At 37.4% G+C, this 17,386-nt stretch overlaps 1 protein-coding gene across 2 annotated transcripts in view; it reads left to right on the forward strand.

Annotated features, from left to right (window-relative positions):
- Positions 1-17,386, forward strand: part of RELCH (RAB11 binding and LisH domain, coiled-coil and HEAT repeat containing) — an 86,776-nt gene that overhangs the window by 43,185 nt on the left and 26,205 nt on the right. For both annotated transcript variants that reach the window (XM_050891445.1, XM_050891444.1), the window contains 6 exons: positions 1,827-1,939; positions 6,646-6,736; positions 11,560-11,631; positions 12,432-12,572; positions 13,255-13,419; positions 14,316-14,463. In XM_050891445.1, the coding sequence (XP_050747402.1) occupies positions 1,827-1,939; positions 6,646-6,736; positions 11,560-11,631; positions 12,432-12,572; positions 13,255-13,419; positions 14,316-14,463 (730 nt within the window). The remainder of the gene's footprint in view (positions 1-1,826; positions 1,940-6,645; positions 6,737-11,559; positions 11,632-12,431; positions 12,573-13,254; positions 13,420-14,315; positions 14,464-17,386) is intronic.

The raw sequence follows: 17,386 nt of genomic DNA on the forward strand, positions 1-17,386 counted from the left end.
CAGAACTTCGAATGGGCAAAAACTGAATGTTAAGTGTACAAAAAATAAAATCTAACATGCAAATTCTAGAGGGAAAGGAGCTTTCAGCTGAAGAAAGTTTTTTAGCTCTTCATGCAGTGCAATTTGTAAAGTTTATTTAGTACAGGTTTTCAATTCACATTATTTTGCATTGTGCTACACTTATTTAAAAAAAAAAAACCAAAACTGGCTCACTTTAAAATATTGAGAAATAGAAATGTCCAAACTGTTCAAATTTATTTCTCATTTCTCTTTCTGTACTTTCAGATTTTTTTAAGCGGTGGGTGGTATATTTCCACATTCATTCCTCTGTCTCATAATAAATTCCCTAATCTGTACCATAATTGGGTTAAATATTGCCAAAATATCTTCCAGAATGTTAAAATACGTTTTAGGATGGGTCTCGGTCATCTTCAGGGGGGAAAAATGGCATGCTGAGTAGAATTCTTGTAAAATAAAAACAAAAGCTTATCAGGAGTTGACTAGCTTAGACAACGCTCTGAAGTAGAGTATTGTTCTATGTTTAAAATAAACATTGCACTTGCTGTTTAGGAAAATACAAGTTGAGCCGTGAGGGTGTCTTTAATGTTGTTTCCACATGTCCACCTTGTTTAATAGGCTTACTCTCAAGAACATCATGAATAGGTCACTTTGAATGTCTGTGAGAAGAAATTGGCACCTCCCTGCAAAGTTATTACAAATAACTATAGATTTTTCCATGTTTTGTATAATCTTTCCTAGTAACTTTAGAAGTGTTTCCCACTGTCATCTGCTTGTTAGTCAGAGCTTATTAATTCACAAAAAGCTTGTCTGCTGAAAGAGGCTCAAAAGTATGTGGCAGGTGGGAGAGGAAGTCTCCAGATTACTTGCCCATGTTTTTTCTGCAGACACCTAGGTTTGTCTTGTTCTTTTCCCCCGACCTCCCAATGTGATGTTTCTGTCCCTAAGATATTAAATCACCTAGAAATTGTGTGGCTTCCAAACTCGGTTGGAGTAAAGGCTTATGTCAAGGGTCAAGGAAAGGGACTTCCAGTTCGTGTTTTAGAAACATTTGTTTCTTCTGGGAATGAATACCATGAGCTTTGAAGGCATATTTAGAAAGGAGGAGGTCTTCACTATTGTGAACAGCCTTATATTTTCTTTCGTTTAACGTTTTACACAGTATTTTCTTGGTAGTTTGTTCCTTAAGGGAATTGAATTGCTCTAAAAAGAAAATTCAGCTTCAGATATTGCCTCTTTATTGGGAAAAAAACCCCAACAAACCTTTAAAAAAATCATATAGTTCTCAGTCAACACAAAATAGAGGATATCTGTCTGCAGTCACCTTTACCAATGTATGTTTCTCAGTGCTTATTCAAACTTGTGCACAAAACAGTGTGCATGCTTAATTGGAAATTTTAATCTTTAACTCCATGGCATCGGAAATAGCTTTTTCCATAGGAGCTTTGTTCCATAGATGTCTGGGGAGCTTGCTTCAATTCAGTAGGTAGTGAAGACAATTTAAACCATGACTGTCCTCTAATTCTGGTTACAGGTGACCTGCATATGTTAATTGTAATCTTGGCAGAGCTTTTTATTTCATGTGCCGGTTCTCCCCTGATCTTTCCTAGCAGGAAAATAATTCTAACTTTTGTAGACCTTCACTTTTTTCAGGTCACTTAATAAGAGATCAAGACTCTAAAACATCTTCTCCAACTGTTTTGATGTTATGTGGCTAGATTTATCTTCTTAGTTTCTTTTGCTTTTAATGAATATATGCCCAAAGCATTTTTACTTTGTTTGGTTTTCTCCTACCCACAACTTTTTAGGAATTGATCCCACTCATACTGTGTACAGCCTGCCTCCATCCTGAACCCAAAGAGAGAGATCAGCTTCTGCACATACTGTTCAATTTGATCAAACGACCAGATGATGAGCAAAGGTGTGTTTGTGTGTTGCGGGACAAGAAGGAACTTTTTTTTCTTTGTCAAAGAAGCAGAACTAATAGAAACTGGATATTATTGGATGATTTTAACCAAGTTTCACTTAAGCTGATATTTTGCTGGTATAGTGTTGACAAATTTATGTGGACTTCAGGACTTTCCATTTCCATGACCTGTACTTTCTAGTTACTGAAATGTAAGAATGTGCTTGGTAAGCTGCAAGGTAACATTTCAGTTCCTTTTTTGTTTAAAGATGAACTGAAACGCTTTGTTAAAATGAGCTTTAAGATTATAATTCTTAGCAATGGTTGATGTAGAAATCAAAACAGCTTTTTTAAACCTCTGTCTCTGTGTGTCTTAGTGATCTGTATATTTGTAAGTTAACTACCATGTTTCGTTGGGGAAGATAGCATGAGAAAATAGTACTCTTCCTACTTATGGTTCAGTACTATGGTAGCAATAAAAAGATTCAGAAGACTGAAGCAGTGATCTAGTTCTGACAAGTGCTAAGAGCTTTGTTTTATTTTGGTTAAGACTTTGAAACAAAGTATACTTTTTATTTTGTTTTATAAATTTAGTTCTTCCTTGGTATTCAGGAAATCTGACTTTGTTTGTACCAATGTTGATAAGAATATCCTTAAGGTTGAAAGACAGTACCCTAGCTGGTATGTTTCCTTCTCTAACTGTGGAAAGATTTTTCATATTTGATCTGTGGCTCTTCCATTATTTTTATTAGAGATGTTTTGTAAAGCATCTGTGTCTATCATTGTGTCTTCAGACAAAATAGGCTTTATGAAATAGGTGGAAAGCATATCTTTTGAAGATTCTCTGAAACTGAAGTGTTCTGGTGTCTTTCTAAATTGTTCCCATGGTAAAATTTAGAGATGAGGTACAATTGAAAGAGATGGCTTTGGAGACAAAAAACGCATAAATAAATAAATAAAAGCAACTCGTAGCACAGTGGCACCATGCAGACTGAAATTACAAAAAGATACAGCCCTTGTTCTACTTCAGATTCATTAGAAATCTGCTTCTGAAACGCCTGCTATTATCTAAAATGTTTTGAGTGTCCCATGCAAACTGAGAAGCTAAAATTATTTTGTGTTTGGGGGGGAAGGAAGTTAAATCTCGCTTGTAGTCTCCTGTAGTTAATTTGTCACAGGACTGTTGGGCTATCAAGTAGATTTTTCATAGGGCTGTTTAGCTGCAGTTAGGTGTGTATTTTCCAGCAGCTAAGAAAGAAGAAAATCCAAGCAGCTTTTTCCTTGAAGTTGTTCATTCTTTTTTGTGAGTTAGAGATTTATATCTAAAAATAACTTATTTTCATCAGAAATTTGGGAAGAATATTCTGCCATAACCTCCAGGACAACACATGTATATACATACTATACATTTACACACATAAAAATCATAATCTGTTTTAAAGGTGGCATAACACCTGACTGAAGAATAAGTAAAATTCCATCAAATAAAAGAGATTCTGAATACAAATTAGATAGAAAATACTTATTCAGAATTTCGGTTGGTTTTTTATACTTATATATTTGTAGGGAAGTGTATTATGCATGCTAGTTTTTATCTGAATAAGTTTAAATAATATTTTAGCAGTCTTATGCGATATGAAGTAAGCAAAGACATTCAGATTTAGTCACCAGGACAATGGTATTAATTATCTCATAGGTTATATGTTTACTTTCTGCTATACTGTGCAGGCCTACATTACACATTAAAGTAACAGTTGATAACAAGTTGACTTTTTTAATTCATTAAATGCAAGAGATGAAATGTGGCATTGCATTTCTAATAATGAACCCATTAAAATAGGTATTTTACTTTAAATATTTGACCTTGTAAATATGTTAACAATTATGCAGAAAGCCTGTATTATACTTCTTGCCCATGTGAGAGGCTTTTTGGTGCGTGCAGATATGGCATATTGCCATAGTCTTGTATACTAACATTCTATTTAACAAGGCCACTTTTATCCTCAAGGCTTTGCTTATTAATGTAGTAGTTAACTTTTCAAAATGTATCAAATTCTCTTCTGCAAAGGAAGTGTTAGAGAATGTGTTAGCTTTACTTAAACTTCTTTTTGGACAATTATGTTGGTTTTGGAAGCTAAGGAGCCATCAAGAAGTCAGATTAATGTTGAGGTCTTTTAGGACAAGGTTAAAACATAGTTCAAAATGTGAACTCTTGAAGATTTCCAAGTAGTGTACCCAGAAGCAGCACTCTTAATGAAAAGAAGCTAAAATACATTAAGCTTAGTGTATCTAGTATGACTTTTCATCAGTCATATGATACCACCTCTTACAGAACACACATAACTTGCTGACATATTAAGGAAAACTCTAGTAAGTAAATTTTTAATATAACCTTTAGGAGTGACAGAAGAACCTTGAACTGTGTAATATAAGATTGAATTGCTTACCAGCACGTGCAGTCACTTTCTAAAACCTCTAGAAAGAGCTTGGAAGTGTTAAATTATGTCTGTTCTACTCTAACTTCTGCCTTATTCCTCTAGTCTGATTCTTGATTTCACTTTGGTTTCTGTACTGATGAAGCAAACTAGTGCTCTGCTGAATCATACTGATTTGCTTTATGTTTTTGCCTAAGTGATCATAACTGCATAACCTGGAGAGAGCTCTTTGAGGGAAGTATTCCCAGCATCTTGTTAACAAAAGAGATCATTATGACAATAAGTAGAAAGAAGTTTTTCCCATATCCAGCCTAGACTACAATTTTTGCAACAGCTTAGTGTTAACATTTTTTGTTTCAGTGGCCTGTTGTTGAGATCCTTACAACCTTTCCTTCCCCTGAAATACCGACTGCTGTCATATGTTTTTAAGATAGTTACAGTAAAATATTTAAAACATTTTTTAATATTTTTGCAATATCTTAAAGTTCCGTACTTTATAGGCAAGGTAAAAGGAAATCTGAGTTAATTTTGAGATTTCATGGAACTTTATGGAGAAGGTTTGCTTTAAAAAAAAAAAAAATTACATATTTTGGTTTTCCCCATTTCAAATGCAGAAGATCTCAAGTGATTACTGTATTCTGCTATTTGCTTTTTTAATATCTTATAAAAGTATGTTCTCTTGTGCAGTTCTGTGATTAGGTACAGTCTGTAGAACCAAAGACAGGCATTCAAATAACTGTTTTGTTTGTTGTAGAACTCAGAATTACCACAGGCTTTTGTCTCCATATTGCTATCACATACCAGCTGTTGATTTCTTGAGTCTTGTCTAATCATTGCATTTTTGTTTTCCCCCAACCTTTTTACCTTGATCAAAGGTCTAGTTCTCTGTACGTGGTAGAGAGGCGGGGGGGGGGGGGGGGGGGGGGGGGGGGGAACAAACAACACAAAACCAAAGAGCTTGCTCTGATTGTTGGCCTACAGAATGCTGGGGGAAAAAAAATAATCTTTTTAATAGACTATTTGTCCTTGAAAAGATTGAGAAAGTGAATGAGTCTTTTTTTTGATGGACTATATTGTATAACTGGTTAAGAAATAACCAGCAGAATCTCTACCTTTCAACCTTAAGGGCATACTATTAGCTGGAGTAAATATTTAAGAGTTTAGACATGACACTAAAACAGTAACAAATTAATTCTGGCTTACTTTCCACAAAGTAAAAATGAACAAATTCTCAATGGTGTCCTAATCTTACTGGGGGGTAATAAAATGAGTGTCTCATGTCCACGTGTTACTGTTTGAAACTGGTTATTTAAGTGTTGATGTAGGCACTAAAAGTAAATACAACCAGTGAATTGCATGCAAAGTTGGTATCATTCCAATCCTATTAACAGGAGAAATAGTTAGAAGTAAAAAATCTTAGCAAGATAAACACTCATTAAATAGAAGTTAAAATATCACAAATGACAGTTAAGTACAATTTTATTGAAATTTTAAATATATCTCTGTGCCTATGAAATTGATGGAATGACAGTGATTTCTTGCAAACTCTGAGGAAAGTTAAAAAATGCAAGAATATAAATACAAATTACTTGGGTGATCGTAGATATTACTGATTGATTAATTGCTTCCCTTTTATAATGGGCTTTAGAAGATTTCTGACAAGAGTAAAGTCCGGTATTTTGGGAGAGATGACAGTAACTTGCATGTTAGTGTTGCAAAACCATGTCATAAAATAATTGAGTTACTTGTTTTGAACGAAGTTCATTAAACCTCACGAATGCTTCTAAATAAAAGCAGTATGTGTACTTGACTAAAATACTGATAGTATGATAGTATTAAGTAATTTAGATCCTTTTACTGCATGATGAATCATAGTATTCAGTAAAAAGAATTAAATGAGAGATTTAGTCAGAGATTCCCAATCTCAGACATTAGGAAATGAGAGATTCCCAAATCAGAGATTCCCAGGCTCTGGTTCATGGAGTTTGGGATCTGCAAGTTTCTGCAAAAGGCATATTAAATAGAAAACAAGATAGAATCATAGAATAGTTTGGGTTGGAAGGGACCTTTAAAGGTCATCTAGTCCAGCCCGCCCCTGCAATGAGCAGGGACAATAGTGGCTTTCAGTTTAAGATTTAGCCTTTAAGTCAGTGTGTATGGTGTGAAATTTTGACTGTAGACAATTACCTGTTGCCTAACAGCATCTACTTTTCCTAATTTAAAGAATATATTCTGTATATCATAGAACTTTATAAACAGATTAAAGCTTTAAATTTATGTTTTCAGACAGATGATACTGACTGGGTGTGTGGCATTTGCCCGACACGTTGGACCAACACGTGTAGAAGCAGAGCTTTTACCACAGTGTTGGGAACAGGTAACTAATTATTTTGTGCTTTACACTGGAAAATTAGTTAAAAATTCATAAATGTTGAGTTTTGTTTGAGGGGAGGTTGTTTTGGGTTTGTTTTTCAATGAATGGCAGTTCAAAGTACTTTTCAGAAAGGTATTTGGCTGTTCTTTGTCCTCATTATATATACTTTTATATAACATCAAAAAGAACTCAGAAGCAGCAAATTTGTGGAAGACTGTCTGGAGATTCTAGTTACCTGCATATACCTGCATATGTTTGTTGTATTGAAATGTAGATATGCGCATGTTCATCATCAGTGTTGCCTAACCTGTTGCTAGGTAGGTGCCTTTATAATTCATACTGTAATTTCCAGGCTGTTGGAAATCCATTTTCATTCAAAGATTTCATTTGCTGGTTTTTATATTGTATTAAGTCCCTGGAGCAGTGTCCACACTTCAGCTAGTTTAAAGTCTTAAACACAAAATTAGAGATCAAAGTAGTCAGAAATAAGTCCCCTGTAGATGGGCATGATTTTACACCTGTAAGAGCAGCCTGAAGTTACATGTGACTTCTAGAATCACAGTGACCTTTTCCACAGATATTCTAAATTAATAGAAATAACTGAACTACCAAACGGAAATGCTCTTACTGTTTCATCTGAGGCATAGAAACAGAACAACATGAGTTCCGGTGAAAATGCATGGTATTTTCCTACCATGATGAAGAAAAGGGAGTTCATCATTGCCTAAAAGACAGTGAATAACTAAGCCATGACAGAGTGGTAATGCTTGCTTTGATGGCACAGTCTTTCTGGTCTGATAATTGTCTGCTGTTTGTTGCATGACACGGTCATCTGTGTTTTACAATAAAGTCCAAGCTTTAGTAGTCTTAATGCTTTCTGACAGTAGAAATATGTATCATATGAGCATTTGTGCTTATATGTATGACTGATGGATCTATTGATTAAATGAAGGACTCATGGCAATAGTAGTTGAACACAAAATAAACCACATTTTGTTTTCTTAGTCCTTCTCATGAAATTTAAACGGTGTTTAAAAAAAGTCTCACCTCAGTGAGAGCACATCTTCATCATACCAGTTTCTTGCTAATTGCTGATGCAAAAGAGAAACAAGTCCAACTGTAACAGTACAGCATATCAGGCTGCCAAGCCATATGTCATCATGCATTTATTTAATGCAGTTTGCCAGACTTTCTTTGCAGTACTGAAACCAGGTCATTCTTTTCTCCGGCAAAATACCAGCTGAATCTCATCGTAACAAGACTGAGTTTGTAGAAGGAACTCAAAAATACACATAATTTTCTACCTTTTCTCAGTAGATGCTTTAATCATGAAAGCATTCATGCAGTTGGTCTCCAACCAAAATCTATTTACAGATGCAAAGGGCTGGGCCCTCAGAAGATTCAGCATTTTCATCCACACATGCTGGAGTTATCAGGCTAGTCTTTGTGATCTTTCTACCTGCTCTTCGCAGGTAGAATTTGGTAGCTGGCTCATCTGAGTTTAGATCAAGGCTCCGTGAATGCTAAAAGTTCCCTCAGGACTAGTGACCAATTAATTGGCTTCCAAAATTGTACTACTGCTTATTAAAGACAAAAAGAAAAGAAATGCTAATAAACATTTTACAGTTATGTTTAAGTTTCCAAGGGCTAATAATCTTCCCTGAACACAAACCTTGTGGAAACCTGAGTCTTTTTTCCTCCAGTGTGTCAGTATGTCTTTGCAATATCAGGGGTGATATTTGTATTGCCTTGCCAGTCCACCTAAACCAGTTGAAACTAGTCTTTGCTGTTTCCCTCAGGTAGGCAGAGCTCCAGAAGGCAAAGTGTATCTCTGTTACCAGTAGGGAATTTGCATTTGGAAAGATGGCATGTAAGTCAAAGGTACTATAGGTATTAAAGCAGCCTGTTGCATCCACATAATGTTTCTCATCTATGAAATCTCTGTACTTCCAAAAAATATTACAGGTGCCCTACTGATGAACGAATGCAAAATAATGATAGACACACTCAGTGTTCTCGCATGCTTGAGACTTCAGTTTAGTCCTGAGGCTCATGATTTGTTCATTTGAGTCCCTTTCAAATGATCTTTGCCACACTTCATTCTTGAGAGAGTTCTTGGTGATTTCAGATCAGAACAGTGAGAAAGTTGAAGACCTTAATACTACATCAGTAGTCAGGTACTATTCTTCAGTGTGCTGTGGAAATAACGTTGAGGTAAGAAGTTGTCCAAAGTTGGTTTATTACTATGTCTTCATCTGTAGTTTCTCCTAAGCCAGTAGAATTGAGAGAATCACAGAATGGCTGAGGCTGGAAGGAACCTTTGAACATCTTGTAGTCCAAGCCCCCTGCTTGAAACAGTGTCAACTAGAGCAGGTTGCTCAAGACCAAGTCCAGTCTGGTTTTTAATATGTCCAAGGATGGAGGCTCCAAAACATCTCTGGACAACGTGTTCCAAGTTTGGCCACCCTCCCAGTAAAACAGAATTTCCTGTATTTCATTTCCTCTTGTCCTTTCATTGGGCACCTCTGTGTTCTCTAACTCTCTGCAGATAGGTACAGATATTTATATATATGGATAAGATCCCTCCTGAGCTCTCTCTTCTCAAGACCAAACAATCCCAGCTCTCTCAGCCTCCCCCCATATATGAGATACTCCTGTCTCTTAATCATCTTCATGTCTCTCCGCTGGACTTGCTCCAATATGTCTTTGTCTCTCTAGCTGGGAAACCCAGAGCTGTACACAGCACTCCAGATGTGGTCTCACCAGTGCTGAGTAAAAACAGATAATCACTTTCCTTACTTGCTGGTGATGCTTATCCTAGTGCTGCCCAGGATACCATTGGTTTTCCTTGCTGCAAGGAGTGCATTGCTGGCTCTGCTTGGTATCTGTCAGACCCTCCAGGTCTTTCTCTGCTAAGCTGCTTTCCAGCCATTTGGCCCCCAGTCTGTCCTGGTGCATGGGAGTTATTTCTGCTCAGGTTCAGGACTTTGCACTTCCCTTTCTTGAACTTCGTAAGAGTCCTGTCTGCCTGTTTCTCCAGCCTGCTGAGGTGCTTCTGAATGGCAGTACACCCATCTCAGTGTATCAACCACTCTTTCCGGTTTTGTGTCGTCTGCATACCTGTTGAGGTGCATTCTGTCTTGTCATCCAGGTCATTAATGAAGATGTTATACGTCTTCGTTGTTGGCCCCAGAGTCAACCCTTGGGGTGCACCACTGGGGACTGGCCCCCAGCTGCAACTCTTTGATCCTGTGATTAGTTCAGCCAGTTTTCCATCCACCTCACTGTCCTTACCTAGCCCAGACTTCATCAGTTTGTGAATGAGGATGTTACGGGAAACAGTATCAAAAGTCTTGCTGAAGTCAAGATAAACAATATTCACTGCTCTCCCCTTGTTCACTGAGCCAGTCATCTTGGAAAGCTATCAGGTTGGTCATGCATGGTTTTTCCTATATAAATACATTGCTGACTATTCCCAACCACCTTCTTGTTCTTCATATGTTTGGAAATGCTTTCCAGGATTAATTGCTCCAACACCTTCCCAGGAACTGATGTGAGGCAGACTGGCCTGTGTTTCACTGGATCCTATGTCTTGCCCTTCCTGAAGATAGCAGTGACATTTGCTTTCTTCCAGTCCTCAGGAACCTCCTCCATTGCCACAATATTTCGTTGATTGTCAAGAGTGGTCTTGCAATGACATCAGCCAGCTCCCTCAGCACTCGTGGGTGCATCCCCATCAGGGCCCACAGACTAGTGTATGTCCAATTCGTTTAAATGTTTCCTAACCTGATAATTCTCTACCAAAGGTAAGTCTTCCTTGCTCCAGACTTTCACATGGGTTTTAGGGACCTCGGACTACTGAAGGCAAGTCTCCCCAGTAAAGACTGAGACAAAGAAGGCAGTGAGTACCTTGGTCTTTTCTGTGGTAAGATGGTTGTCTTACCAAGGCTGTACCCTGCATAGCAAGAGAGAAAGAAATGGTTGCGCCACATGCATATCCTGTTTTATGTAAAAGGATCAAACTATTCAGATTTCCCTCTCACCATTTTACCCTAAAATTTTTTATTCACAAAGTATATTGAAACATATCACATGTTTCATTGTACAACCATTACACTGGTCGTTAAGGCTGACTCCACCAGGACGCAAACTTGGTTCCGAAGTGTCAATATTAAATTTGTAAGGCACAATTTTCGAACGCCCTTTGAGTGGAAAGGGGAGGTAGCACAGGATCAAGAGGTTCTTGGGAATAGGAGCCGTTTTCAGTCACATTTTAGAGGCATGACATGTTTATGCTGGACTTGAGAGTAGAACTTCAATAGCATGCACGTACCTTTTGGCTTAGTACGTGTGTCTTCTTTTGACCTCGATTGCTCAGCAAGACCTAGGCAGCTATGCTACACTGATTGGCTCAGAACACTAGAGGGCACTTGTGTAGTTCTTAGAGGAACGGTGCTCCTGAAGGGCTACACAAGGCAAACTATTTCATGACATGCCAGCTCAGAAGTTATTCATATTCTTTAGAGTACAGCAGCCCATACGCTGCTTTCCACCATTCTTTTTACTGCATATACATACATGCTTCTCTGATTGTTCTCTTATTATAAGCTTTATTGTATAGGACAGCTAGAGAAGACTGTATCTGCCTTGCCTTTATGCCTCAGTGCAAGAATTTGAGGCTGCTTAGGACCCATATGCAACTTCTATGGGCACAGTCAATGTTTATCTAAGAGGTGCAGACATATCCCTCCGTTACAGTTCATTCTAACCACATTTTGAATAATGGTTACTGCAAAGCAAATAGCCATTCTGTTTCTTTTTACCAGATCAACCACAAATACCCAGAGAGACGGCTACTGGTAGCAGAATCCTGTGGAGCTCTAGCACCTTACCTTCCAGTAAGTATTCATACTGACTCTAAATACTTTGCTAGTGAAAGCAAGGTGAAAATCTGTTCATAATGTAAACATCCTTTATAATTTTAAATATTCCCAAGTGTGTATGTTATGCATAGACAGTCACATTGTCTTCTACTTTGTCACACACGTGAGACTCAATAAATCACATTAAGGAGGATATAGCTTATTATAAAGAAATACAGGTCAATCTAGCTATAAAATGTCTTTAAAAACAGTATGTTCTGAAAAAATCATCTTTGTTTCAGTAAAGATAGTTAGGACCAGTTAAGGAAATAATCTCTGAACAAATAATTGGCACCCAATAATAGAGTGCTTCAGACACTGTGGAATGTTACATGAAGAGTGCTGCCAGTCAGAAGAAGCAGCAAAATTAAGCCAGTGGCAAACTAGAATTTGAAGCTTCAGAGAAAGAGGAAAATAACCCAAATTAAAAAAACACTTCTCCAATTTAGCAATGCAGTGACTAAAGATTCTGTTTCAAGTCTAGGCCTATAGTAGGTTTTTTGCTGTTAGTTATTTTTGGTTCCATATGAATTAAAGGACCCGAGTTCTGTGCTTAGTAGGACAAAAGGCTCTCTAATGAGGCTACTGACATTTTATATTCATTCATCTTCTGTTGTGAAAACTGAATGTGTAATATTCATAAAGCGATCTATGGTTGGAGGAACGGATTTTGTTTGTGAGCACTAATGGAAGTGCAAATTATTTATAAAAATTGATATAAACCCACATTTCTTCTTTCATTGGATTTAACAAGTATGTTTCTTGTTTACAAACAGAAAGAAATTCGTAGTTCGTTAGTACTTTCCATGCTGCAGCAAATGCTAATGGAAGATAAGGCAGATCTGGTACGAGAAGCTGTAATCAAAAGCCTTGGCATCATTATGGGATATATTGATGATCCAGACAAATATCAACAGGTATAATTTGGTTTGGGTTCTGTATGTATAAAATGTCTTCTATAGTTATTTCATGAATAGGGGGATGTGTAATTTCATGTATTTTTATTAAATCTTTCCAGATAGTTTTAAAAATTTTGATGGTTTATATGAATGCTGATTTTATTGTATCACCAAGACCAAAAATAAAACATGTACTTACAAGTATCATTAGAACCTCCGGTATAAGCCTTATACAGAAGCTTCTCTAATAATTCATAATTTGCCTTCAAGAACATACCACTGCATTGTCCACCCGATGCTATTAGCCAATTTGATATCACTTGCTAGCAGAGATTTGTCTACTACAACAAAGCCTACTTGTAGTTCAACTTAATACTGCCTAATAATATTTCAGATAAGTGAAAATTAAGAACTTCTAATCCTGTCTGAGTTTTTGAAGGCAGAGTGGCAAAATGTGTATTGATTCTGATAACTTGTCTGTATAGAAATACTAGCAGGATCGTTGAACCACCTACTGTTTCCCTTTGTAGATGTGGTGGGAATATCTCTTCAAAGGCCTCCATGTACTATCTTGTTTTATTTTTATTAGTGTAAAGTTTTAAAAATAGATTACAATCTTTTTCTAGTCTGCATGTTTTGAGGGGGAAACTTTAGCATAAATTTTAGGAAAATAATTACATTCTTCATTGTCTTTTGCCAGGGCTTTGAACTGCTGCTTTCAGCTTTAGGAGACCCTTCAGAACGTGTAGTTAGTGCAACACATCAGGTATTTTTACCTGCTTACGCTGCCTGGACAACAGAACTGGGAAATTTACAGTTCCATCTTATACCTACACTGCTTCATAAAATTGAAAAATTGCTCAGGGTGTGTGTTCAGCTGTTTCTACATTTGAGAATTTTCTTTGTATCTTTATTACATATGTAGGCTTTTTAAAAAAAAAATACAAAAATGTAAATAATTGCTACTTAATGTTCTATGGGGGAAAAATTTTCTGGAGATTTTTGTTGTAACTTCATAACTTTTACCTGTCCTTCGGAAGAAGGAAAAAAAACAACACCAAAACCCCCAAAACCAAACATATTCTTCTTTAACAATATTTTGCTTTCTAGCCAAATAATAAAAGTGCAGTTCAGAAAACATTTGCTTGGGGCTGTGACCAGATGATATGTGTTATTCTGAGTGCATTTGCCCTATATTTAAATTGTTTTTAAGTGTCACATAGCGTAGTTTTTAATAAAGTGCAATATTTATTAAACAAAAAAAGTAGAATTGAATGGTTTAGTTACGTTGTTTGCAATTATGAGCCAGTTTGTCTGCACACGTTGGTAGATATCTGGAAAGTTCTGGAAAACAGGGTATCTCATAATGATCTAAGACACTTAACCAAGATGCTTGTTTTCAGAGTACAGGCGACTAGTTTATTCAGTTTTTTTAGATGCATTGGTCTCTGAGACCAAGGATTCACATTTCCAAAATGCGCTGAAAAATGTCCTTTCAGAATATCAGTATGTTCATCGACATGAACTACTAAATGGCAAAGGCTATTGTGCTTGAATCTTTTGAGTAGAAGTGACTTAAGGGTGACAGGGAGATTTGGATGGTGACACAAAGTAAGCTTGTGGTTAGGATAAATTACTATATAATTGGTGTCTCTGTGTAGAAGCTCATCACAGATGTGTTGTTCTCTTGCCAGGGAATACATGCCTAAGCAACACATCATCCAAACCAAAAACTTTAAGTAAATGTCCTCTTTGTTTCAGGAAGGAGAACATGGCTTGGATGAACATAAGCTCCACATGTATCTGTCTGCTTTGCAGTCATTGATTCCTTCGCTGTTTGCACTGGTGCTACAGAATGCACCTTTCACAAGCAAGGCTAAACTTCAGGGAGAAGTACCACAAATAGAAGGTAAATGATTAATTTCTGATATGTGGAGTTTTTATAAACTTAAGTAATCTCAAATCGCTATTAACTGCAAAGGAAGAATTTCAGGAAATAGTCCATAGTCCACATTTACTTGGGGTTTGTGTGTATTTAAGGTTACTACATAAACATAAGTTGCAGAATCCATGTGTAAACTTTAGATTTTTATAGCACACTGTCTGTACAATAATGATTTAAGTTTATGTCCCCAAGCCTTTTTTTCTAATCCACCTGTTCTTTTTGTTGTATTTTCATATATAGCAAGTACAGAGAAGGAAATTCAGGGAACCTTTGTCATGTTGTGAATTTTCTTTCTTTAATGTTGCTGAGTTGACAGAGAGGATTTTTTTTTTTAAAGGCAGATTCCAGCATAGGAAGATTTGTCTTGACTTTTCATTACTTTTTTCTTTGTTCTGTTTTTCCCTTTTTGGGAAAACATCTTACTACTTCCTTTCCTCCCTCTGCTCCTACTTCATTCCTATGAAAGAAATCAGTCTGACATGAACCCTTATCAGATATTTAACTAATTACAAATATCAGCTTATCTATGCAAAAGAAATATGTAGTTCATGAATATTTACAAAATGATTGCCAGCAGAATAAAGGAGAACTAAATGGTATCCTTTAGGATTTTTTTTATCTGTATTTACAGCCAGTGTTGCAGGCAAAATGGCTTCTTTGTGCCCAGTGACATAGCTTTATGTAATCCAGTGAGAGTCTTGCAATGAAATACTTTGTTGCCCTAATACACAACATAAATTGTGAAAAAAAATACAGTTTTTTCTGATTTCTCTTAAATGTTTTCTTCATATTGGTCTCCCTTAGCAAATCCTTAAGTAATGCTTCCTTTTTCCACCCATTTCTATGCTTGAGACACCTGATTATCACAAAAAAAGTTTTTATTTCATCTCTCATTATTTCTCTCTACTTCTTAAAAGAAGCTTTTGAGAAAGCAAAGCAATCCTCAGTTGGACTTCCTAAAGGTTTCTGAAGAATTGATTTCCACTAATAGCCAATAATAGCTCAAGAAGGCTGGCCTCAGTTTCCGTTAATTCTTAGAAATAAAAAATTTTATGAAGTGGGAAAAATACAGCCTAGTGCAGGAGCTTCACCATCTGTTATATATCTGTGTAATATCTTAGCAGACTGAATGGCCTCATAGTGAAGTTATACTTAGATCAGCAATCCTAGCCTGTAGAATGTTTTCTTCTGTTACAAATACTTTTTAAAGATATTATTGGTAATACCTGCCACATGCTGATAGTAGTGCTGTGTGTGAAGATGCAAAGAAAGGCCAACAACTTTAAAGGAGAATTTGGAAAGTAGCTAGTGATACGTTACTGTACGATATTAATGTGAAAATGTTAAGCATGCCATTGTAAAACTCGTTCAGCTGACTTGAGTCACTTGAAGATGAGCACTTTTTTCCTGAGTGGCTACTACTTAAATAAGGAATTAAAAAATTTCAGGCTTCAGCCTAGTCTGACAGTTTCTTCCTCCAGAAAAGGGGAGGAAAAAAATCTCATGTACTTTTCACTAATCCGGTATCATTGTAGGAACTGCAGGCTTGCTTTCTTAAATTTTGCAGTAGGAAAGATGATGCTCTTGTTGCTTAACTTCATTGCTGAATCATTTTAAGTATGCTTGACATGAACTGAGAAGAAGACAAGCAATGTTGGTGTAGCAGGCTTTCAGTCCCCAGATATTTTAATGGTCTAGAATTTTTTTGAGGCCTTGCTTTTTAGGTGTAAACTTCTGATAATTCAAATAATTAAGGAGTTGGAGGAGGGAGTGGGGAGTGTCAAAAACTACTTCATATATAAAGGTTGGAGCAGTTTGATTAAAGTGTAGCCATAGAAGTCATGAAACCTTGCCTGCAAGTCACTCTACTGTAAATCTACGGTGTGTTTTTTGGGATCATAGAATCATAGAATGGTTTGGGTTGGAAGGGACCTTTAAAGGTCATCTAGTCCAAGCCCCCTGCAATGAGCAGGGACGTCTTCAACTAGACCAGGCTGCTCAGAGCCCGGTCCCGCCTGACCTTGAATGTTTCCAGGGATGGGGCATCTGCTACCTCTCTGGGCAACCTGTTCCGGTGTTTCACCACCCTCATAGTAAAAAATTTCTTCCTTATATCTAGTCTGAATCTACTCTCTTCTAGTTTAAAACCATTACCCCTTGTCGTATCACAACAGGCCCTACTAAAAAGTCTGTCCCCATCTTTCTCTAAGTCCCCTTTAAGTATTGAAAGGCCGCAATAAGGTCTCCCTGGAGCCTTCTCTTCTCGAGGCTGAACAACCCCAGCTCTCTCAGCCTGTCTTCATAGGAGAGGTGTTCCATCCTTCTGATCATTTTTGTGGCCCTCCTCTGAACCTGCGCCAACAGGTCCATGTCTTTCCTGTGCTGAGGACTCCAGAGCTGAACGCAGTACTCCAGGTGGGGTCTCACTGGAGTGGAGTAGAGGGGGAGAATCACCTCCCTTGACCACGCTTCTTTTGATGCAGCCCAGGATACAGTTGGCTTTCTGGGCTGTGAGTGCACATTGTTGGCTCATGTCCAGCTTTTCATCCACCAGTAACCCTCAAGTCCTTCTTGGCAGGGCTGCTCTCAATCCCTTCGTCCCCCAGCCTGTATTGATACCGGGGGTTGCCCCAACCCAAGTGCAGGACCTTGCTCTTGGCCTTGTTGAACCTCATGTGAGGTTCACATGGGCCCACTTCTTGACCTTGTCCAGGTCCTTCTGAATGGCATCCCATCCCTCAGGTGTGTCAACTGCACCACTCAGCATCATCTGCAAACTTGCTGAGGGTGCACTCGATCCCACTGTCTGTGTCATTGAGGACAATATTAAACAGTACTAGTCCCAACACAGACCCCTGAAGGACACCAGTCGTCACCGATCTCCATC

The sequence above is a fragment of the Gymnogyps californianus genome, chromosome 2 (genome assembly GCF_018139145.2).
Source record: "Gymnogyps californianus isolate 813 chromosome 2, ASM1813914v2, whole genome shotgun sequence".
NCBI lineage: Eukaryota > Metazoa > Chordata > Aves > Accipitriformes > Cathartidae > Gymnogyps > Gymnogyps californianus.